The sequence below is a fragment of the Ursus maritimus genome, unplaced genomic scaffold (genome assembly GCF_017311325.1).
Source record: "Ursus maritimus isolate PB19 unplaced genomic scaffold, ASM1731132v1 scaffold_4, whole genome shotgun sequence".
Lineage (NCBI taxonomy): Eukaryota > Metazoa > Chordata > Mammalia > Carnivora > Ursidae > Ursus > Ursus maritimus.
Genome location: NW_024426552.1, coordinates 89,843,372 through 89,867,730, shown reverse-complemented (window position 1 = coordinate 89,867,730; position 24,359 = coordinate 89,843,372). Strand labels below are relative to the sequence as shown.

At 42.0% G+C, this 24,359-nt stretch overlaps 1 protein-coding gene across 6 annotated transcripts in view; it reads left to right on the top strand.

Annotated features, from left to right (window-relative positions):
• FNDC3B (fibronectin type III domain containing 3B) overlaps positions 1–24,359 on the top strand; it is a 380,755-nt gene that overhangs the window by 93,252 nt on the left and 263,144 nt on the right. For all 6 annotated transcript variants that reach the window (XM_040621603.1, XM_040621598.1, XM_040621601.1 and 3 more), the window contains one exon: positions 20,749–20,887. In XM_040621603.1, coding sequence (XP_040477537.1) covers positions 20,777–20,887 — 111 coding nt within the window. In that variant the 5' untranslated portion in view covers positions 20,749–20,776. The remainder of the gene's footprint in view (positions 1–20,748; positions 20,888–24,359) is intronic.

The window sequence follows — 24,359 nt, the reverse complement described above, 5'->3', positions numbered from 1 at the left end:
TTTGGCAATGCTGTTGAAAGGTTTAGCTGCATTTGAATTTTCTGTTGCAGATGCTACTTTTCATATATTTAGATGGCCTTTCCTCAATTAATTTGAATTACCAAGGTTTATTTTATCTGTATAATATTAAAATGTGAGAAGACAGTCCAACCTGAAGAAGTAGATATTTCCTCTTAATTTGCAAACATCTGAAAAAATATTAGAAATTACTGAAGGCAGCTATTCTGTAGATTTAGAAGTGGGCATTGTGATATCCAGCACTCGGTAATTTCCCAGTATGAGAGCGAGAGCGAGAACGCATGTGTGTGTATGTGTGTCCCTGTGTATGTGCAGAATGCATGTGTGTGTGTATGTGTGTCCCCGTGTACGTGCAGAACGCGTGTGTATGTGTGTCCCCGTGTACGTGCAGAACGCGTGTGTGTATGTGTGTCCCCGTGTACGTGCAGAACGCGTGTGTGTGGGTATGTGTGTCCCCGTGTACGTGCAGAATGCATGTGTGTGGGTATGTGTGTCCCCGTGTACGTGCAGAATGCATGTGTGTGGGTATGTGTGTCCCCGTGTACGTGCAGAATGCATGTGTGTGGGTATGTGTGTCCCTGTGTATGTGCAGAATGCATGTGTGTGTGTATGTGTGTCCCCGTGTACGTGCAGAACGCGTGTGTGTGTATGTGTGTCCCCGTGTACGTGCAGAACGTGTGTGTGTGTATGTGTGTCCCCGTGTACGTGCAGAACGCGTGTGTGTGTATGTGTGTCCCCGTGTACGTGCAGAATGCATGTGTGTGTATGTGTGTCCCCGTGTACGTGCTCTAGGGCATCTCGGAGTTCAGCTTTACAAAGTTAACGTCGTCACTGTAGTTGCTGGAAATATAAGCATGCATAGCTGTACCCATAAAGTGTGATTCAAAAGTTACTAGCTTCTTCAAAAAGTTGGCTTTTCTTAGTAGGCAATGCCTTTTGACACACATTTTCATGTGAAATTTGTGTTTATTCATCTTGACAAGAGTAGTCACTGAAGAGCAATTTTCAAAATTGTGTTGCTTCCAGTAATATTACCCGAGCGCTGTGGCATTTCGCTGACCTTGCGCTGTATGGGGGGGTGGGGTGGAGGGCTGTAATGAATGGCTGTAGCCGGTCTGAAAGAATAAGATTGCACATTGCTCAGAAGATGGGCCAGTTATCCTTGTTCATTTCGTGCTGTGGAATGTACCTCTAACCTTAACCACTTTCTCTCAAACACTGTCCTCCAGCCATCATTACTGGCAGAAAAACCAACACGTGTTCCCGGTGTTTTGGATAGGGGTTGGTAGTGTTGGAAAAGAGGAACAGCAAAGATCGTATGTTACACAGAAGCAGTACGGAAAATAGAGGTCTCCCCACGCAAAAGATCTGTACGGATACCTCAGCGAACCCAGAAGTCCGTGAATAGACTGCAGCTGCGGGAATGACTTCTTTGGGACGCAGGAACTCGTCAAATAGCTGAGCCCTTTCCACTTGCCACATCCTATACCAGTACCCTGAGGACCCTTTAACATGCACACTTTCTCTAGCCTTTAAAAAAACAAGTTATTTAACTTCCCATTGCATTAAATTAAGTAGGGGAAAAAGTTGCACAAGACAGTTTATTTGGATGAAACAAGTAAATTGAATGGAAAAGTCTGCTTGTCTAGAATTTTGAGTCTCTCTTTGGAGACGCTCAAGCTCTCAGATGTGGAGGAAAGTCCAGTGGTCAGCACACGCCTTTCACACTTGAGGCTATGAATGCCCAGAGGGTTCTCAGGAGAGGTCGTTGTGAACTGGAGTAAGCTTGAGGTAACTTTAAGTAGCAGGTCAGGCCCAGACAAGAGTGGTTGGATGTCCCAGGAGGCGGAGAGTAACAGGAGCAAAGGTCCAGTGGTTGTGTGCTCCCTGGAAAGTCACAGGTTAGAAGGGACGGTTGTGCAGGTTAGGGTAGGAAATACATTTATATGGGGTGGGTGACGAGAGTGGATGTATTGGGCCGGAGACACATTTTTGAGGTACAGAATCTACGAAGTCTGTGTGTATAGTGTTGGGAAAAAGCTCAGGCAGGGTTAACTTTAGCGCCTTTTATGACTTTTCTGGGGTAGTTAGTGAAAATGCGCATCCTCTGCCCTTGTTCAGAGAGGAGATTTCCAGGCCTCCCTCCAGAGATTCTGCTCTGTGGTGGAATTGGGGGGGATCGGTATTTTTAAACGGTTTTATTGAGGTATAATTCACATACCATACTGTTTACTCATTTAAGATATAAAATTCAATATTTTTAAATCCTATTCACAGGATTATACAACCATCACCACTGTCAAATTCTAGAACATTTTTGTACCTTCGAAAAGAAACCCTGTCCTAACAGTTAGCTCTCACTCCCGACTCCATCCCCGCACCTAGCCAGCCCCAGGCAGCTACCAATCTACTTTCTGTCTGTAGAAGTTCACCTATTCTGGACATTCGTAGAAAGGAAATCATACAATATGTGGCCTTTTGTGACTGGCCTTTTTCACTTAGCATACTTTTTTTTTTTTTTTTAACCCACAAAAATGGTTTTTTTGGGGGCGAATAGCAGAGAGTTGCAATCTGGTCAAGCAGACTATGGCAAAACCATAGGCAAGCCCCTTACCATACTCTTTTTAAGGTTTATGTTGTAGCCGGTATCAGTACTTCATTTCTTTTTATCACCAAAGAATATTCCAGTGTATGGTTGTACTCCATTTCATTTACTCTAAAGTTGACAGATATTTGGGTGGTTTCTGCTTGGTTGGCACTTATGAATAATGCTGCTGAGGACCTTTGTGAGGAAGCTACATTCCTTAGCGAGCGCCCCACTTGAATTGGTCGCAGAGTTCCTGCATCTTAGCTGGAGAAACTCGAAGCTGAACGGTTAGTGCTGTGGGTCAGCTCCTCCCACAGTATGAAGTCCCTCATTCTGCATCTCCCACGAGTGCTTCTCCAGCCTCTGCTGGAAGGATCGCTGGTTTCGAGCGAGTAGTGACTTAGTGCACATGATGTTCCAGAAATGAATTACATGGTCTGCATGTGCCAGGTAGAATGGATGGAAGGGGGTCATAGAGAGATGGTAGGCAGGATAAGTTGGTTTCAGAGGTTTCCAGAAATCTAGAAGTGATTTGATTTAATTCCTGAATGAGGTGGTAATGGAAAGGAGGGGTCAGGGATAACCTACTTCCATCAAAGGAAGAATCCTTTTCATAGTGGTGATTTAAAAATAATCAACAACTTATGTTTTTCACTGACTCAGACACAGTTCTGTCTAATTCTGACCGTATCTATTCCTATCATCCTGTTATTCCGAAGAACTGTATTTTTACTGACTGTTTGGGAGAGGAAATCCTGGGATCACTAACCGGAGGATATAGAGTAATAAAAAAAATTGGGTTGTAATATTTTCAAGCCTCTGGTCTGTTAGAGATGTTTAGATATCGTACAAGTCTGACTCAGAACTGAACTTTTCAAGGTTCCGTTTTCGACTTAGGATTCTCTGATCTATCTTGAAACTGAGAATAGCTTCTAGGAGGTTCACAGTCCTGGGCATCAAGCTGGTCTGCCCAGCTGTGCCTAGAGTGACGGGGACACCACACCTGCGAGCTATTGCAGAGCTTTAGACTTGGCGCTGTCACAACCAGCGGCCTTGATCAGGGAGTCAGAGAGGTGTGTCTTGTAGAGTAGGCTTGTCATTGACCAGATACCCATTATCCATTTCTCATTTTTCCGTTAGATTCTTTGACAAATAATAATGAGTACCCCTAAGAGGCTTTGTGTTCTATATAGACTGCACCCCCACCCCCAACAAAAGCATCATTAAAAAAAAAATCAGAACACGTTGATAAAACCTCATCCTGCCTTCTCACCATAATCACTGTGAACACTTTAGAGTATATTCTATTTTTTTTTCTTTGTGAAAAATAAACATATTCCTAGTTTTGCACAAATAAGACCAGGGCATGGGGCCCCTGGGTGGCTCAGTCATTACGCGTCTTGGGATCGAGCCCCACATCGGGCTCCCTGCTCAGTGGGAAGCCTGCTTCTCCCTCTCCCACTCCCCCTGCTTGTGTTCCCCCTCTTGCTGTCTCTCTCTGTCAAATAAATAAAATCTTAAAAAAATAAGACCATGGCAAAGACCTTTTATTTAACATGTGATTCCCTTATGTTGTTATTTCCCTATAAACGGTGGGTTGTGAACATCTTCCTTTGTTAATACATCCATTTCTCTAGCATTTAAAATCAGTCTTCTGTTGTATGGATGAGGTAGTTTCCAATTTTTCATTATTCTATGCCGTGATACATGTGTTCAGACTTAATGTTAAGATACTTCTGTCACATCAGAGTCTTTGCCAGTTTGAGTCTGTTAATAATCTTCCTGGCATCACTGCACCTAGCTGCTCAGGGATAAGTGTTTTGGGGCGTAGTGCTGTTGACCTTGATTCCTGATATATACGTTCTGCTGAGAGGCTAGGGTAGGTTTATAGTTGTGAAGGGAGTGTTATGAACAGTTAACTTAAAACATCCTACAGCTCGTAGGAGATAGAGAATAAAACTTTACTTTTTAGAAACATATGTATTAAACTTGGAAGTGAACTGAATTTACAGTAATTTGTGGGGGACATTTACTTCCTAATTCTAGTTAAATAATTGTACACATTCTAAGAGTATCATGTCATTGATCTGATCCCGTCTAGAAAGAAGTTATGCCTCTGTCTGTGCACTGGGTTAAGTGTGTGTTGGGCATATGGGTTAAATATGTTTCCCCTCCCCTATCTTTCTGCCAAGGTCAAGGACCCTAGAAGAGGATTTTTGCTACCATCTCTGAAAGTGGTTTTTAGGAACCAGTTCTTATTTTTTTTAAGTTGTCACTGTCACTGTTATGATCATGAAGTAGCGAATAAAACAGTAAGCAGATTGATCTGTACTGTGTAGATTACAGCCCTCTGACAGTATACATTTCATGTGGATAGAAAAAACTGAACTGAAACACATCACCATTTTACCCGTGGAGGTTTCTTGGTGATAGGACTATGAAGAAACGAAACTTCTGCTTTTCTGTATTTCCAGATTCCTAGAGTGAACATGTGTTATATGTTATAATATATGGGGATGAGGGAATGAAAATATGGGACAAATATTTTTAGAAGGCTTCACATGAGGGAGGGTGCGGTGGCAAGAACCCACAAAGATAGGAGTGGGTAGTTACTTTTCCACTGAGGAGGAGGCCTGCCAACCCTGAGGGAGCTCTCCAACTCCACCCTGTACTTTTCAGAGCCAGGGTTTTGGAAATCCTTTGTGCTAGTTAAGGACTAGCATAGTTAGCACAGCTAAGTAAGTATGTAACAGATTTCTATTATTAGTTTATCTTTGCTCAGTCTCATTTGATTGACAGAGAGTTCTCCACCCAGAAAGTTTGATTTATTTTGGCAGTTGGAAGAGGATTTTTTGGAGTGCTTGTTATCTAAAAAAAGTAAGGCTGGGGAACCTGCCTTTTGCCTACTCCCTTTAAAAAAAAAAACCAAAAAAACCAAGAAAAAACAAAAACTGTTTGGGTTGGTCCTGGTGAGCATGCCTAATCTGGGGATTACGCAGCAAGCATGACCTGAGGGCTGGTTTTGTAAATGTTACCAAATCTGTTACTTAACCGGAGATGTTCTTCCATTGTTCTCTCCCACAGTGAAGGTTGAGTGGTGGAAACCAGTTCTGTGAGACTTGGATAAAACACTTATCCTTCTCTTTATGTTGGGTCTCCACTTTATGTTGGGCAGTGATTTGAAAGTGTGTTCATTACAAAAATGTAAACCATATCACGGAGCAAAGTAAATGGAATTATACCACGTTTCTGAAAGTTGACTTTTATCATTATCATGATAAAAATTACAGTTGCTCATTGTAGGATACTTTAAAAACTATAGTAAGTACAAAGGAAAAAATACAGAACTCATCATTTCATTATCTGCAGGTTAACCAGTGTTAGCAGTTTGATTCTATTTCATTTCAGTCTTTTTAAACAATTAGATGTACCTGTATGTTCTGACTAGGTACATTTCACCAAACATTGTGTCGTGAGCATTTCCTCGTGGTATTTCTGGTTTACTTGTGTTTTATAAAAGTGACTTCCTGTGGCTAGTAAGTGGTATTATTTATGGTTGGCGTGGGTGCAGATAGCTTCTATTCTTCGGTGGCTGCCTTAAGTCTTATACTTCTAATAAATTCAGGTATGTGTTAATTGTGATCGTCTTTGTTGCTGGGCCCAAACTGATAGACTATTAGAGCTGGCAGGGACCTTGATCGTAGAGTTCAGTCCTTTAATTAGAGAAATGAGAAAAACAATCCAGAAGAGTTGCCCTTTGCCCAATATCATTAAATTATTTAATGGTCTAAAAATATTACTGTAGGAAACAGCTGTTACCTCTCTTTTGCAGGTTGAGAAACCGGGGCATTGAGAATTTAATGAACATTTTGAAAGAACCAGGTTGTGTTTTTTACGTCTTGAAGTAGGGAAGAAAGAGTTTGCAGTAGTTCAGTAGTTCAATATTGAGTTGACAGAACCTATTTACTAACTGTATTTTTCAGCCTCCTGTTGGTGCATTTGATGGCATGTAAGTGGTCACCGTTACTCCCTCACATATGTGTACAGAAGCCATTACTGATGTGATGTTGACCACGCCTGCTTTTCTGTGAGGCGTTAAATAATTATTTTTTCCCTTGCAGTTAAAAAAAAAAAAAGGTTAGTATTTAAGGAAGCATAATTTTCAGCGGAGATAATGAAGTAATTTTTGAAGCTTTGCTATTTTAAATTATATATTCAGTGTGAACACTTCTCATAGGACTTTGAAAAGCAGTAGATTCTTGGAGTATTTTACAGTGTATTTGAGAAAAAAGTTACAGCTTTGTGATATATATATATATTATACACATAATATATATTACACACATATAATATATATCGTACACATATAACATATATATCGTACACATATATATCATACACATATAATATATATATTGTACACATATAGTATATATATTAAAGTGATGTCCTGAGAGATTAGCTAGAAAAATGGAATGGAATTTGTGACAATTTGAATTTCACCTTGAAGAACTCGGGGCAGTGGTTGTGGACAACACCGGCTTTGTGGACCGTGAAGTGGAGGCAGTCAGGGCCTGTGAACATGGCATTTACAGTGGTTCACCGGCCCGCTGCCTTGGAAAAGTTCTCTCTGGAACAACCAGAGGTGCTCTTAGCAAGGCCTGCTTCCTGTGTGAGTACCTATTGTGGAGCCCGCGTTGAATGGGAGGTTTGCGAGAAGTGGTTTCCCACCAGCGCACAATGCGGCCTCTCGGCAATGTAAATACGCATGCCACTCGGGGTCAGGCTAACATGGACTGGCCAGAACGCCCTTGCAGAGGAAGATATTTTGGAGTTCCATTTATTTATAGTGGCCAGTGGAAAATTAATATGCCTGTTAAATCTATTTTTAAAAATAAAAGGGAAGTCTCTTATCTGGTATTGTTTCTTGAATGCAAATCAGTTAGCTGTGCCATATTTTAATTTTGCTAATTTGTTGCTCTGGGAGGTGAATTGCAGTCTTGCTGACTTGTCTATATTTGAAACTTGAGTTTCTTGTTTTAAGAGTTCTACTTAGGCCACAGAGAACTTTTTTTTGGATTCTTTGATGAAAGACTTAATAGGCTGTGGCAAAAGAAAATAAGTTAGTGACCCTAGAAAATACTAGATCAAGTTGTCTCTGGGTTTAGAGTGGGCTCATTGAGCAGTAGTCTAGAGATCAGAGTAGGTACGATTCTTACTTGGGAATGGCAACATAACATTTTTTTTTTGTCTTTATTCCTTGGGCTTGATTTTCTTTTTTTTTTTTTTAACCATTTAAACTTTTATTAATAAAATAAAACTAAACTTAACACACCTGCTTTTGTTCTTGCATCTTACTTGACCATATACCAGAGAAGTGATTTTCAGTGAGGACTTAGGTGAGAACTGTGAATATACAGGTTCCATCAAAAGTGTGTTCTTGCAATCTCTAATAAAGTTAGGTAAGTGAAATTAAAAAGAGAACAAATTAAATATTAAAAATCACAGAAATCTCTCCCTCAAATATCAGGGGCCTCCTTTAACAGTCTTCAGTGTAGCTCATTTGCAGTCATAAAAAATGCATCGAGATCAGTCATTATTGCACAATCCCCAAAGGAAAACTGGGGGAACCCATGGGTGATTTTTCACAGCTTCTTTGTAAAGTCCAAGATCAAAAGGATGGTTCTCTTCTGTAAACTGGACTTAAGACGCACACATAATGGTTGCCTTGGCCATTATTCTTCCAGCTACTTCCATAATTCCAGAAATTTCTTCAAGGGGCTCCATCAACTCAGTGGTCCCAGATTTTCCTTCTCCATCTGAAAGAATAAACATTTTTCCAGTAGGATATATCTTTCCAGCCTCCCTAACGAGCACACCAGCCTGTCAGTGAACTAAGCTAGCATGCTGGATGCGTGACCTGGGCAACCCCATCACGTCTACCATGATTGTGGTTCCAGTTGATCGCTTGCTTTAAATGCAGGGCATGAGTCTGACCATAGATGCTGAGCGGGAGTCCCAGCTAGTGGGCCTGGGATTTATTGGAGTCAGGTCCCACCCTGTTCCTGAACTCTAGTTTTGCTGACTGTCCCCACAGGGGAGGACCTGGCCCTCAACATCCATTTCTTATCTCTCCAGCCTACTGCTCTTACTTCCTTCAAGATTTTACCAAATGAATTTGGTTCACCAAAGTGCTTTAAAGAATGTATCATAAAGTCCTGGGGAGAGAAATCCATGCTAGAATTTGGAGAGCTTTTCATTTTCATTAATGTGTTTTTTGTTCAGACTCTTGTCAGGTGAGTTGTGGGTGTACAGAACATAAAATAGGGACCACAATCTTTGTCTACTAGAGAGTGAATTTAACATTTTCGTCTTTTTACATCTAAGCAAGTTAGTTTGGTGCCTTGGTTCTCAAAGTGTGGTATGGGGGACCCTCGGGCATTCCTGAGACCCTTTTGTGAGGTCCGTGAAGTCATAACTATTAATAACCCTAAAATGTTATTTGTCTTTCTCATTCTCTGTGCTTGAGTTCTTCAGTCACGTTAATGGAAACTCTTTCTCGTGTGTTTTTCATGCCTTCTCATACGGGGAAATCTGAAAATTGGAGAACACGGGTTTTGTATCAGATTTGAAATTTAAAATTATTTTGTTGGAAAAATTTTGAAATCTGCCAACAACAGACTCCTCAGATTTAGAACTTGCATGATTTCAGTATAAAAGTAGAACCTAGATATGTATTCATTAAATAAATGAATGCAGCCCCCTTACATTTTCTTAACAAATTATATTAGTATAATTAAGGATGTCCTCATTATTCACAGGGAGTATTTAGAATATAGGCAAGCACCGTACATTCAAACATTTAGATTCATACATTTGCACATAAATTGTGTGTGTATACCAGTCATTATTTTCATCTGTTAAACCAGCCTCCTTAATGATCTGTGGTATGTGATGGGTTTTTTTTCTAAAGAATTCCACATTTTTGTAGTTTAAAAAATGTCAGTCTGATTTAATGTGGTTTGCATACATTATCTCATTAAAATTTTATAGTAATGGGCTAATCTGAAATCATAAATAGATGTTCCCTTACAGGAGTCTATGCACCTGCTAATTTGTTTCTTTGCAAGTTTTGTCATTTCATGTGAATTTTCTGTTTCAGTACGTTATAAGCTCTAAGAAACACCTGGTGTTTGCTTTGTGTTCAATTACATTAAGTGAAATACAAAGCTACTTATGAGATTGTCATCAGTTGTAGTGATTCTTCAAGAAATAACACCATGCTTTTAAACTGATTTTCAGTGTTTCATATACTGTTCTCTCATTGACACCCATTCCCTTCCCCATAGAGGTGGAGAAAAGAATCATATTTAAAACGTGTGTGTGTGTGTGTGTGTTTGTGTGTGTGTGTATATTTGAACCAACATCTACGGTTAGTAATGAAATGTCAGAAATCTTTAAAATACATATTTAAGTATAAATCAGACAAAACATCAATGATCTTAATGATGCAGACTGTTTTCCTTATAACGGATGTTATATGACACCTATATAAGTAAACAAAACTGAGTTTGTAAAATAAACATGGTTGGATCCTATATGAGCTGATTAAAGAAATAATTTTAGTATCCTCCTGGCTGATCAGAAATGAAGATTGAGGTGTTGGGGGCATGTTTTGAAGACAAATTCATCTTCTGGAACACTTAAGACTAGAAAAGAGGCCACAGCTGGGAAACCAAATTTAGACCCTGGAGCTTATCTCAGATGAAAGGTTGCATAGAGCATGGAGGTCTGCTGACTTTGTGTTGTTTCATCAGAAGTGTCCAGTGTGGATTTCGTTTTCGTTACTGAGTATAACGTTTCACTGTAATGCTGTTTAACCCCATGCCTGTATTTCTAGAATCCTAGGATTCTAGTTCCATGCCTGGCATATAGTGGGCACTCAGTAAATATTTGTTCCGACAACGGATGGTGATTTTTGTTCAGGTCCTTTGGTTTGATGCTATTTTAGAAGGTGTCTTTTCGACTAAGTCCTTTTTAGATAATCAAAAATAATAGAATCTTGAAACCCTTGGTAGCAAAGGCCTGTTCTTGCAGCCTCCTCAATACTGGCTAAGCTGCCTGCCTTTGTGAAGTAATTTTGCTTTTGTATTTAGTCAGGGCACAGCTCCTTAAAAATCCCCGTGGAGGATATCCCTTTGGGAGTTTAAAATCTGGCTTATGCAGGGTTTGTTTTCCTCCCTGGTTAATTTCTAACCATCTAGACTACACGATGATACAATGAATTAGCTTAGCCTTCCTTAAGCTACTTTAAAAAGGTTCTAAAAATTGTTATATCTGCACCTGGGTAAGGATGTAAGGGAGCAGCTGGCTGGATAGGAGAGAAATACACTTTTATCAGGTTTCTTTGAAAGTTACTTTTTGAATTTTGTATCATGTGCTTGTTCAATTAAAAAAAAAAAAGAGGGGGGAAGAAATAGAGTTGACACACAGTAGCCTGTTAGTTGCAGGTGCACAGCAGTGACTCAACAATGAGATACACTGGGAAACACTCACCATGATAATGTTTTATCGAATTTTTAAAACCACTGACCTGTGAATTCTTCGTCAGCTTTTCCACTTCTCTGTTGGTTGCGGGATCCTTGAACGTTATAATCAGCTGGCCAAGAGAGCAATGACTCCTGACCGTCGCTTCCTGTTTGAGTCTCCTTGGGCCGATTAGTCGATGGTCGCTCCGTCTGGTAAAGGGGAAGCCCGCCGACTTCACGTGACACTGGTGAGGCTGGATGAGCACTAGTGTGCCGGTGCTTCGCACAGTGCCTTCGCCCCACCGGGCTGAAGGAGGAGCCGCGGAGCTCTTCTAACTTTTCCGGAAGCAGCCAGTCATTTGGTGCTCATAGCACACATTTCTCCCCAAATAAATGGTGTTAACGCATGGCTGTTAGGTATTCAGCGGTTGCAGAAAAGTGGCTTGAGTGCACCTAGAAACAATAATAGTGGGGCGCCTGGGTGGCACAGCGGTTAAGCGTCTGCCTTCGGCTCAGGGCGTGATTCCGGCGTTACGGGATCGAGCCCCACATCAGGCTCCTCCGCTAGGAGCCTGCTTCTTCCTCTCCCACTCCCCCTGCTTGTGTTCCCTCTCTCGCTGGCTGTTTCTATCTCTGTCAAATAAATAAATAAAATCTTTAAAAAAAAAAAAAAGAAACAATAATAGTACATATTGGGTTTTTTTTTAAAGGGGAATCTAGAAGTTGTGTTAAGGACCCCATATTACAGATGCACATGCTGAGACATGGAGAGCCTGTGCGGGACATCCGGACCCACAGACCACATGCAGCGCTCTGGGGATCTCAGGCAGATGGTTCTGCCCGAGGGCTGGGTGAGGAGTGAGATTCTGGTCCTGGGAAGGAGAGCATGTCTTCTGACTTCCCCTATCATCTCTTCCTACCTTCTCATGCAGCTGGGAGGTAGAGGGGTGCAGGGGTGGGAAGGCCTTGAACTGGAGGGGGCTTGAGAAATGACCTTTTCATTCTTGGACTAGAGTTTTCTAGCCTTTCTCCAATGTCCTACAGAAAAAGATAATAAACAGCCGCACAAGTCCGAATGTCATTGAAAATACATATTTTCAGTTCTTCTCATGCATGGATAAAATCTGTAGGACAGGTAGCCTGGATATATGTACGGATAAGTGCTCATAGCTTTGGAATGCTTCCTTGTAGGTGCTAGACTGTCATCCTTGGGATGTCAGATTTATTGTGCTGAGTGTAGCTGGAGTCGAGGTGTTCTAATAAAAACGTCTAATTACACCTGTAAACTTCTTTAAACATCATTTAAAAACAATGAACAAAACAAACAAATGTTTGGTAAACTTTTTTGGTAGATAGGCCCCCTTTCCTTTTAGTTGATATTTGCAGAACCGAGTTGTAACTTATGCATGGATTTGGATCTCAGGTCCAGAGATTGCAAATATCTCGTGACATAATTTTTTTTCCCTTCAGGTTTTAGGTTTCCTTAGAGGTTTGGGACATCCTGGGGGGGGGGGTGCTATGGAAGCAATATTTCTGGAGAATTACAAAAGAAGCCTCAGATTACTATAATGTTTACACATAATCCTTAGCTATAGAGACTCCTCCCCCCACCGAAGCCTGTGCCTTCTGTATAGTAATTTTGAGTTCGGACATGGCTGTGCCTTGTTCTAAAGCCAAGGCAAATGAAAAGCACACCACAAAAAGCATCTAGGTCTTCTCGAAGACAGGGCCTATACATTAGATTACTTGACACCCCTCCTCGTTTCCAGGTCACCGTGGACAATTCCTTTTACTTGTTGCGTAAACCATTATTTATTTTAATGCAGGGCGGCGGCGGCGGTGGTGGTGTTCTTCATCTAAACTCGATTTCACAGGATTTCTTTGTGGATTTAAACACTGCATCTAAATATCCTGTGTTTATAATTGGAGGCAAAAGGCAAGTGTGTTTTTAAGGTTGAGAACTTTTTTAGACGGCTGTGATTTAACTTCACTAATGAACCCATATCAGACAAGAAGACAAATTCCAGACAATTTGTGCCTCAACCAACCAGCTGGGTGCATACCTCCAGGTACTGCTCATGTCTCAAGAGGTTTTTCTGCATGAACAGTTATCACCACTCCTTCTTTCATTCAAGTGGCAAGCCATGGCAAGAGTCTTTCTTCCACAGCTGTGTGGAACTCAGCTGTAAAATTAGATTTCGTTGGCATAAAAACAGTGATTACCATCGCTATTTGCTCAATACGTTCTTTTTCCAACATTTTACTTAGATTCTTCTTCTCTTTTATGTATGAGGCTCAGGTTCTCTTTTACGAGTAAGAGTAACTATAGGTTTTCCGAGTTTCGAGTACACCTCTCCTAGCTTGCGTTTAATCCGTATGAAGTTGGCAGTAGTGTTTGAAACATGATCTGTTAAGAGCAGGAAGGAATTTTAAAGGCTAATCTATAATCTCGTTGTTTTATAAAAGAAGAAATTAAGTCAGATTCAGAGTCAATGGGCAAAGCCTGGATTAGAACTCAGATTTTGCAATAGCCAGTCCTGGGGTCGCTCTGCTGTAATGCTGTTTATCATAACACACTGGTCCTTTGAACTCTTAATTGCCGAGGAGCTGTGAAAATTTCTGATAAAAATCCTTAGTCCTTCTCCATATCCTTTCCCCCCCCCCCCACAATCTAATTTGATTTATTAAAAAGCAAAGGGGCATGTTTGCCTGTACCCAAGTACCTTTCCAGCCCACAGAGTGTGGGAGAGGTGAGTGCAAGAAAAAGCCCTGAAGCCACCCCAGCTTTCTCGTGTCCAGGGTCATAAATGGCCACATGGTCATCTGCATGGGCAGAGCCAGGCGCGGGGCATTGGTTTCGTGTCGCTGGCAAGGGAAAACTGAACTCTGCTGTCCTCGTCACAGGGAGGTGGCAGAAACAGATGTGTGTTGATTGATGAGTGGCTTTTTCTCAATTTCGGAGGGAAAGATGGTTGTACAGTATTTGTTTTGTTTGAATCATCCCCCCCCCCTTGGTGCTTCCATAGTTATTATTAGAAAGCTGTTTCTAGTTTTGCTCAGAAGGCTAGAAATGACAACCCTTTTCAGAGTTTCTAGGTCTTGCAATACCAGTCTGGGGGTTTACCTCTTCAAACCCGAGTGGAGCAGTAAGGAAAGCGTTTTTCCTGATGAGGAAAAGAAAACAGCAAAGGGTCCTGTGACATCACATTAGCTGTAGGAATGCGTGCAGCTAACTTTCTTTCCTTCTCTCTCCTCATCTCTCCAGCTCTCCCTCCTCCCTCTTTGTCTTTCTGAATCTTGCTAATAAAGCTTACAAAGGAAGACCACACATGAGGAATTGTCAGTCTTTGTGACTGACGGCATACATGGATAAAGCCACGGGTATGAGAAGAGGTTCGTGAACACAGTTGTTTCTTTTTTTCCCTATGCTCTTTGGTTCTCTGTCAAAATGTGACTTTTCTGCGTTTTTATTTGTTACTACAGCCATGGCACAAACAAGTGTAAGTCAGCTGCACAAATGTTTGTCATGATAAATTTTTATTAGACTTAGGTTTTATATTGGAAGCCGTTCAGAAACTTGTAATCGCTCATAAAGCGTTAGCTTGCTGATAGTTACATTCATTTAAAAGAGAATACAGTAATTTTTTAGTAACCTCTCAAACCCCTTTGCCCCAAACACAACCCAGCAAAGCAAAACCCCTGGCTTCTGTGCTGAAAAGTTGGTCCTGTTGTCTTTTTGACTACTGCTGTTTTTGTTTTTTGTTTTTTTTTGCCTTCACAACAGGAAAAAGTTGTTGGTTTTTGTTTTGTTTTTTTCTTATTACTATTACATAAATCGCTAGAACATTTCTCTGATGTGTTTGTGACAATTTTCTGAAACTGGGCCCACAATATTAGAAGTTAATGGGTATTTTTAGCAGAGAAGGACATTTTCTTGAAGTATGAATCAAGCTTTGATTTTACTAATGTGCCCATGATGATATTTTTCTCAGGCTGTAGGACCGGCATGTTGCAAACAAAATGTTTACATGCTGTTTCGATTATGTGAATGTGATTGGTTAATCTGTATTTTATTGGAAAAAGATACAAACTTTATAGAATCACAGTTATCTTTAGTGGTGTGAATTTTGAAGATTATTTATTAGTATTTATTAGGTTATTTATTTGCCCAATTGTTTTATAATAGGATCCTGTAATTGATGTGTTTCCATCAGTTTCCCTTTCATCAAGGAACCATTTGGTTTCTGAAAGTGCATTTTAAATTGCAGAATGGAAGCAAAAAGTTAGCACGGATCATGTGCAATCTTCTTACTGATTCCCCTACTGCATCTGCTTTTTTAGACACTTCCCTGGGACAGTCTAGAAGGCAGTCAGAAACCACATCAGAGCGTAGGTAAAGTGTGAGCCTGGGAGCCGATGCCTCCGCGCTGACTTGATTTAACACGGAGAGTCACCTCCTTCGCATGCAACCGGGATGGTTCCTTCCGTTCTGATGGTTATACTTTGTTCCTTTTGCTGCTGTTATGTTTCTTTTTCTCTTGTCATCTGAAACTAATTTGGGTACTGTACCGCTAATTCACATCTTGAATTAATGTAAGGAAATTTGGGTCATTGGCCCACGGAGTGAGGGACCAGGACATTTTGTTACTAATTTGAAGGCCAGGTCCACGGACTTAAAACTCTCCCAGCAGTGATTAGGGCTTTGGTTTTTTCAAGTCAGAAAAGCTTCCTAGCATATAATTGCTTTCTCTGGCCTTTGGAAATGGATCTGCGGTTCTCTCCTGAGAATTAGGTTTTTCATGAATTTGGCCAGTCTGTTTCTTGGTATAGGCTGGGGCCAAAATACCGTGGAAGACCTTTTTAGACTTGGAGTGGGGGAAGCAACATAAGAGGAAAAGGTGATCAGCCAGTTGCCTAGAGTAATGTAAAAACTGAAGACCTTTTGTAATATTCTTTTAAAATAAGGTGTTCTTTAAAAGCTTTGGGGGCATATTTGGACGGAGTTAAATGTCTTACTAACAGTGAGGATCTGTTCATTTTGTTTCTTGGAGCGCCCAGCCCCCACCCCTGCCACTATTGCAGGAGGGCCTTCTTCCCTTCACGCCCGCCGGGCTGGCAGGTACAGAAGGTGGCAAACGACCTGCTCTCCTAGGAGAGGCGGAAGGTAAGCACAAGTGCTCACGTGGCATCCCTCCCCTGGCAGTCAAAAGACTACAACTGGCTGGGCCTGAAGCACTTGTGGTTTTAGTGTTAGGATGTGTGGTTAGGGGGAGAGGTCGTGAAGGCCTGTGGTTGTTACCAAATTCTTTGAAATGGAAGTATGGGTAAGAACACAATGAAGAAAAGGAGTGAAACCTTGGAGCTCTGTGAGAGGAAAAAAAAGTTCAGAGGATTAGAAGCATTGTAGTAGGGGTCATCTATTTCCATTTTTTAATCCGTGTTAGTTTTGCAGCACATTTTTATTCTTCATGTGTGAAGGGTAGGTGGTCTAATGAATGGGGTCCTTGCAAGAACTTGGTTGTGTATGAGGGGGCAATGTGAATGTGGTACGGCCTTGAATAAAATACCTGAGTTCTGGGATCCATTTGGCCAGCTCGGATGCACATCTGTCTAGGGGAGAAGGAACCCAGACCAGGAAAATAAGTGTTTTGTCAGGGTGGTTTCTCCTGAGACTTTCTGACTATAACAAAAAACAGTCATAGCTCTATTTTCCGGAGGTTACCCGTCTGGCCATTCAGCTTCCCTTAGAGCTGATAATCAGCAAATGATCAAGGAGTTTGGTTGAAGGCACATAGGGGAGCTTCAGTGATCCCGCAGGGATGTGCGTACATGTGCGTACAGGACTAGCAATCTGGCTTCTTAGCCCAAGGAAGATGGAAGACAGCAAATTTAGGATACGGTCCCCAAATGCACGGGGGGTGTGGTTCGCAGTATTGGCCAATGAGAAAGAGGAAAAAACCAACAATCACACATAAGATCTCAAAGTAGGGGTGAATTTCCCCGGATATGTAAGGTCAGAATGCCTCAGTAACTCCTTAACACGTCACCTTGTGACTGAGCACAGTATTGTTGGGAACAGTGACCCACATCCCTAAGAAAAAATTGAGTTATGGCCAGCCTGCTCTATAAAGAGCGAGATGTGCCCTTTCTATCCACAGTCATTACAAATAAGGTAAGTTTTGGTCCTTAAAGTTAACTGTTTGGATAATACGCCTTCCACATTTATTGCTTCATCTGTGACGCTAAACTGTTTGTAATTCATGATCATTTTAAGGGACAACTTGGCAGGCCGTCGCCTTGCTAAATAGCTGGGCATTATCTTGCTTAGAGAGAAGTTACTGACTTTTTTCATTATATCTCTTGCATTCCAGGCAAATGAAACTATTCTATGTATGGGCATAGAGCCTAGAAATGGGAATTTAAGTATTGCTGGCTGCATGTACCACCCCACCTAGATGAATCTTGTACCTGATACTCCACTCAGGATAAAGTCTGGTTTACCCCTGATAAAACTCTTAGGGATTAGAAAACAGGCTTTGGATTTTAGCAAGCCCGTGGCCTAGGGACAAGAGGATCAACAGCTTCGGTTATGGAGAAGTGAGGCTCCGTGCCAGGCTTCACAGTGGCTTTTATTCACTTTATTCATCCTTCAGTTTACTCCATGAGCAACAGTGTTGGTTGAGTTGAGACATTAGGAGAGTGTGATGTTTATAAATTCACACCGATTGCTGTCTGAGTGATTGTCGTGTAGTTGACTTTCTTATATGTACGGTTCCCCCTCTTCCCTTCCTGGCCCCCCCTCCCAGTAATGTGCAGCAACCACTACACATCTGTGAGGGAGGTAATCCATTGTAGTAGGAAAAAAAAAAAAAAGGATTCAGGCATCTTTTTTCTTTATAGAATAGTTGCATTACAAAGTTGCCTGTACCGTTTTCAAAAGCAAATAAAATTATAATCATCTCCTTTCTCCAGTGGACTTCGTTTCTTTGGGTTTTTTTGTAGCTCTGTGTGGGTCCCCTACTCTCCCATCCTACATGGGACCTTTGTAGGCCTCAGGTCTATCCCCTTATCCCACAGTTGGCAGAGCCTGGAGCTTAACTCCATAATTTGGACCTGACCTCTTGTGCTTAAGAGTGTTCCTGTTAATAGCGAGCGCCATTGTTTAACTTGGCACCAACCAGAAGTTTTCTTAAATTGGAATTGTCACTGTTAGATACAGTGTTGGCATTGAGCTCTTCCTTGGTATTAGGGACAGGGGACCAGAAATACCGGAATCCGGTTTCAGATTACAACTGTCTCCTGCTACCCAGTACCTGCAGTGATCCCCAAGGGACAGAAATAGGAATAAAATAGCACCGGTTAATTGGATTTGAGTCTCAAACCCCAGTACTGAAAAATCGGGCAGCTGTGTTGGCCCACGTGGAACATAAGGAGCTACAGCCCAGAGCAGGTCCTGACCAGGGACCTCGGTCCTGTGCGTGTGCCCCTCCCCCATTCATTATTTACTATTCTCTGGCGTAGTGGAAGGACCTCGAGTAGAGGCTGAACGGACCTAGGGGTAAGCCCTGAAGTCAGTTTGCTCCTGCTGCCTCTTTGGGTGAGAAAAGAGGAGAGGTTCCGTCCTTGTGCTTGTCTGTGCGATGACGCCTGGGACTGCTCGTGTGCCAGAGGGCCTTGGCCCCTCACTGCTTCAGCAGGGAAGGGAGAGAAGACGGAGCCCTTATCTGCACCACAGCGTCACCAGCAAGTGCCTTGGAACTCTCCGGGGCGTGGTGAGGGAGAGGTGGAGGAGAGGGCTGCCTCACCCCAGGGGCTTTATACTCAGACCCCTGATGTAAATTACTGCCCTGTTTATCCAACCTGCAATTTGGAAGAAACATGAAATAAAACATTCCACTTAAGAAACAAGCCTGGGTAATGTCAGCAGTCTGGGGAAAGTAGCTGTCCTTTCCTCATGCACTAGTAGGATTAAGTATATTAGAAATAAAATTGCAATGGACACCAGTTCTCCCTCCTTTGACCTACTCAATCAAACAGTGATGTCATGATAGTGTCAATGGAATTATCTTAGTTAATTTTATTGTGTAAGAATCTGTTTCCTTCATCAGGATAAACTATTGGGCTTTGGGTTTTGTACTTTTATTTGCTTAGGAACTAAGTAATTGCCCCATAAAACAGCATGATGGTACTATTAACGCTGAATTATAAGACCTGTTATTATAGAATGTGCTTCCCTAGTTGGGACAAGACTTCATTGTTTGGTGCTTAAAATAATTAGTTTCTCCAAATGGGGTTATAATGAATAGTGTAAAATTTTACCTTTTTAAAATAAAAAAGTTTACAGTCTCTTGGGTGGCTTTTATGCATCATTTGATACTTCCAGGGAAGGAGTTTCTTTTGGGTGGGATTGCGGGAGAGGGAAGTGTATTTAATGTTCAGAACGGAGGGGTTTAAGAATGAGAAATATTTTATTTGTCATACCTGAGACACATTTGAGACAATCATCAAAGGATTTGTCCCACTGTTTTACCTGATTTGGATATTGGGGTTTCCAATTGGGATTTGGATTAAAGGTTTCATTGATCAGATAGCCTTGATTTGATATTTGGAGGGGACTTCATTATGAGTGATGATTGTACGTGTCCATTTGTTTGAGTGCATTTAAAATGTGTGTCTTTGTTTTGTCTTCTTTGCACATGATATTAAGCTTCTTATGCCATAAATTTTTAGGCATAAGTGAAGGATACGTGAATACTTCTTAAAGAACAAGTTAAAATTTTGAACCAGAATTTGTTGCTGTTTTCCCACTGTTGAATTGGCAGGCTAGGTTTTGGAGCAAGTACCATTTTGGAATGACAATGGGCTTTGTGCTGTTTTGAATACTTGCATGAAAATCATTTATTCTGCAGAAGTAAGGTGGTCTGCCTTTCAGCCCTTCTCCGTGCAAAGTGCTATGGGTTCTGTCTGAGATACAGGGAAGTTCAAGATCTGCACAGTGATAAAGACGTAAATGCACAGCGGGTTAAATTCAATTCAAGGAAATGACGAGAGCAAGAGATAATTAGAACATGATTAATTACCAAATTAGTGGCAAGGTCAGCAGTCGCAACAATTGCAGTATAAGCTTTGTTAACTTGCTTGGATTAACTGCTTATGAAAAGTATTTTTGATCCTAATGGAAGGGAACACCTGCTTTTACAGGTCATCCTCTTTGGCCTTATTTTCTGTAATTAAAGATAATGATACCACCAGTTTTTGTTTGACACCTGACCTTCTCGCAGTGTTGTCTCCTTTTAGCCCCTGAAAGATCCCGGGGGTAGGGTAGTTACTACTACTGATATATTTAAAAAATCTATAACTAAACGACAAAGTCTGGGTCTGGGAGGTGATGTTCACACGGCTGCTGGGAGACTCAAGTCGGGGGTCTCCTAGTTCAGGCCATTTCCTTGCTTTGGCTTTACCTGTCCTTGGGGCCTGGCACAGTAGTGCGGTCCTACAGGGATCAGAATAATTTGATTTTCAGCTGACTTCATGGTGCTGCGCTTAAATTGCTGATGTTATAGGTGACTTTTTGGGGTCCTGGATCCTTTTTTAAAAATGGTGGTTCTTTTGCAGGAAGCCAGTTGAGGGAAATTCTCCATGAATGTACGTCACAATGATGATGACCGACCAAATCCCTCTGGAACTGCCACCATTGCTGAACGGAGAGGTAGCCATGATGCCTCACTTGGTGAACGGAGATGCAGCCCAGCAGGTTGGTGTAGTGAGAGGGAAATTTAAGTCAATCTGTCTGAGCGGAAGCCGTTAACCCAGTCATTGTTCTAGTTTGAGATTCAAAGATCTGTGATTGTGAACGTTAATAGTTCTAGAGGTAAGCGTTTTTGCTGTAGAATTACTATATGAGTTTTAAAAATACCAGTGATGGCTTTTGATAACAGCAAATCTTACCTCATGCAGTTGGTATTACTACCGAAGCATCAGAAAAATGTCTGATTTTTTAAATGAATCATTTTGAAAATATGTACAAGTCTTCGGAATAAAATGTCTGTTTATTCATGTCCTGTATTGTGCTTGACTGGTTGGCCTGGTTGGCCAGAGCAGGACACTCAGAGGGTGGGTCAGGTTTTGATCTCACACTGGGGGTGACTAACCTCGGCAAGACGTACAGGTCCTTCCAAACCTACAGCCCGCTGCTCGGAAAGTGACGGTATCTATTCTCTGTAGAACGTCTCTGTCAGTATTACCGAATATCACAAAATAGAAAAGATATTTCTGAGCTCATTCATGTAGCACTTGGGAAGAAATTTTAATGGTAAGTAAAGCTTTAAAAATTTTTTAGATGAACTGTTTTGATAACAGATTTTTTTTATTGACTGCAAAAACCGGGTTTGCTCAGTCTTCTAAATAAAGAGCTACGCAAGGCCAAAAGGATATTTAGGAGCATAAAGGTAAAAGTTTTTGTCCTATGAAAAGTAGAATTGGGAACAGTTGCATAAAAAATATTTGCCCAAACTCTGTCAGTAATTCAAATCAGTTATCAGCCATTCATTTGCTGTCCGTCGGTGCCTGCTTCCCCTCCCCCCAGTCTGTCATAGTACGTGAACGCCCTTTATCCATCACAGTCCGTTCATACTCTGCCTCTGTTGGATCTTACTTTGCTGCCTAATTTATTTCTACTTTCTTGTGCTTTAGACCGTGAGCCTTTCAAGAACAAAGAATATCTAATGGGTGTTCAGTAAACGTTCATTGTTTGAATGCATTTCACCCCTTCTCACCACTGATACAGGCACCTCCCTTCCTGACTCTCAGTCTTTCTCTCTCTGTGCTGGATCATTTCCACTAGACATCCTGTAGTATCTTTTACCTCAAACCCACAAACAATTACCCAGCCAAACAAGATCCTCTCCCTGGACTCCACATCCCTGTGTAGTTACCACTTCCTGTCTCCGCTGCCCTTACAGTAGGTCTTCTCTAAGTAGAGCCTCTGCTTCCTTCACCCCACTGCTCTTAAGCCCAGTCTTCACTTGCGTCTTCTCATCCTCCTCTCCCAGGCCTGTCAGCAAGGCCTGTTGGCTTCATCTCAGGAACATGTGCTGAAACCATAATTTGCCACGTCTGCTTCATTTCCGCTACCACCACTGGACTCCAAGCCAGCATCTCTCTCCAGGGTACGACAGTCCTTCTCACTGGTCTCTCTCGTTTTTTACTTTTGCCCCAGCAGAAAGTATTGGCCACACAGCAGTCGTTTGAGAGTTTCCAAAAAACACCCACGTCAGGGGAGCTTGGGTGGCTCAGTCGGTTAAGCTTCTGACTCTTGGTTTTTCCTCAGGTTATGATCTCAGGGTCGTGAGATCGAGCCCTGTGTGAGGCTCTGTGCTCGTGTGAAGTCTGCTTGAGGTTTTCTCTCCCTCTCCCTATGCCCCTCCCCCTGCTTGCACATGTGAGCGCGTCCTCTTTCTCTCTCTCTCTCTCTCTCTCTCTCTCAAATAAATATGTAAACAAAATCTTGAAAAACACCCACATCATGTCAGTGCCCTGCTCAGAGCTGCCCTATGACACTTGGAGTAACATCCCCATGTCGGGCTGAGGCCGTCAGCCCTCTGGGTGTAGCCCTTGCCCTCTTCATGGTTCTCCCTGTGCTCTGGTCACGGGAAGATCTCCAGAGTGCCAAGGACCACTTAAGGTGCAGTGTCTGGTCTCCCTTTTCACTGATTAAAAGGATAAAAAAAACAAGGTATTCAAATGTGACTCAACTTGGGAGGCATCTTGGGCCTCCGCTCAGTCACCTAATTCCTGCACATACGTACTTGGAGACCCGAGACCACCTCTCCATGTTACTGTGCACTGTTTTTGTGTTTTGATGATTTCTTCCTCAGTACTGTGATTCAGTTTGCACAGAACACCCTTTTGCAGTTTCTGATCTCTAGCACACCGAGTCCTTAGTTCCAGAATTTTCTAATTCTCTCTTCAGACGTAAACTTTTTTGCACCTAGAAATGACCAAAGCCTAAAAAAAACAATGGCTATCCTCCGGCCATGCGGCACTTCACTGCTCTGTATGCCTACCTCCTCTATAAGTAGAAGCTACTTAATAATTTTGGTTAATAAAAATCACATTTTTATTTTATCTTGGAAGCTTTCTGTAAAACCAGGAATAGGAAAATCTGCTAATTCGTTTGTTGTATGCACCATCAAATATCAAGCTTTCTCAAACTGGGGCTGTACTTACTCTAAAAATTCTTATTGGAAGGAAATGTTTTAGTCTTTCTAATTAGCAGATATGATTGTGCTAACAGCATTAACATTTATAGGTTTTGTGTGCCAAACTATTGATTGGCATGAACCTTAAATTTCTCTTGATGGAGCACACTTGTTAAGTGGGCAGAGTGTGTTTGAAATACCCCTGTTGGCAGGATCAGCCCAAGATTTATCATGCCTTGACGTTGCCTCTGTGTCACTGTGGCTCAGCCTAGGCACAGGCCTCCGGGCCTGACATTTTTCTTCCTCTTGCTGCCCCCAGGGTCTCCATCGGTGTCTCCCTCATATCCTCAAGCCTCTGCCCTTTCCTTTGGGCCCTAACATTTAGCTTTGGCCTAGTTAAGGATAGTAGAATCCTCAGGGCCTGTGCGTGGAACCTGGGCTAAGGCACAAGGTGAAGACAGACCCAACCAGAAACAGTGGGAAAATACCAGAGAGGAGGTGAGGAGAGAGGAGGGCCACAAAGAGAACAAGGACCAAAGGTCAGGACCCAAAGTCAGGGACTGCGTGAGTTTTGAGTGCTCGCCTGAGACACCTGTTGGTATTTGCTGCTTGCTCCTAAGAGCCTGTGGGTGTGGTGCTCAGGAGAACTGTGTTCAAGGATCGGGACACAGAGGACACACTGGAGAATAGGATCTCCATTCATGTTTTCTGGTTTGTTTTTTTTTTTAAATTATTTTTCTGAGCATAACCTTAAGATTTTATTGTCTTCATAGCATAACAAAATACAAAGTGTAGAACTGGATCTCTTGGCCCTTTCTCTTGCATCTCCTCCCAGTTCACAAGGCTTGCATCTCATTTTTTAACTAATCTCTCACCCAACGTGGGGCTCGAGCTTACAACCCCAAGATCAAGAGTAGCCTGCTCTACTGACTGAACCCGCCAGGCGCCCCGCTTGCATCTCTTAATAGCCAGCATTCTCTTGGATCTGCAGTTGGGCCCAACACGTTCACGCCTAGCAGAGTCTGC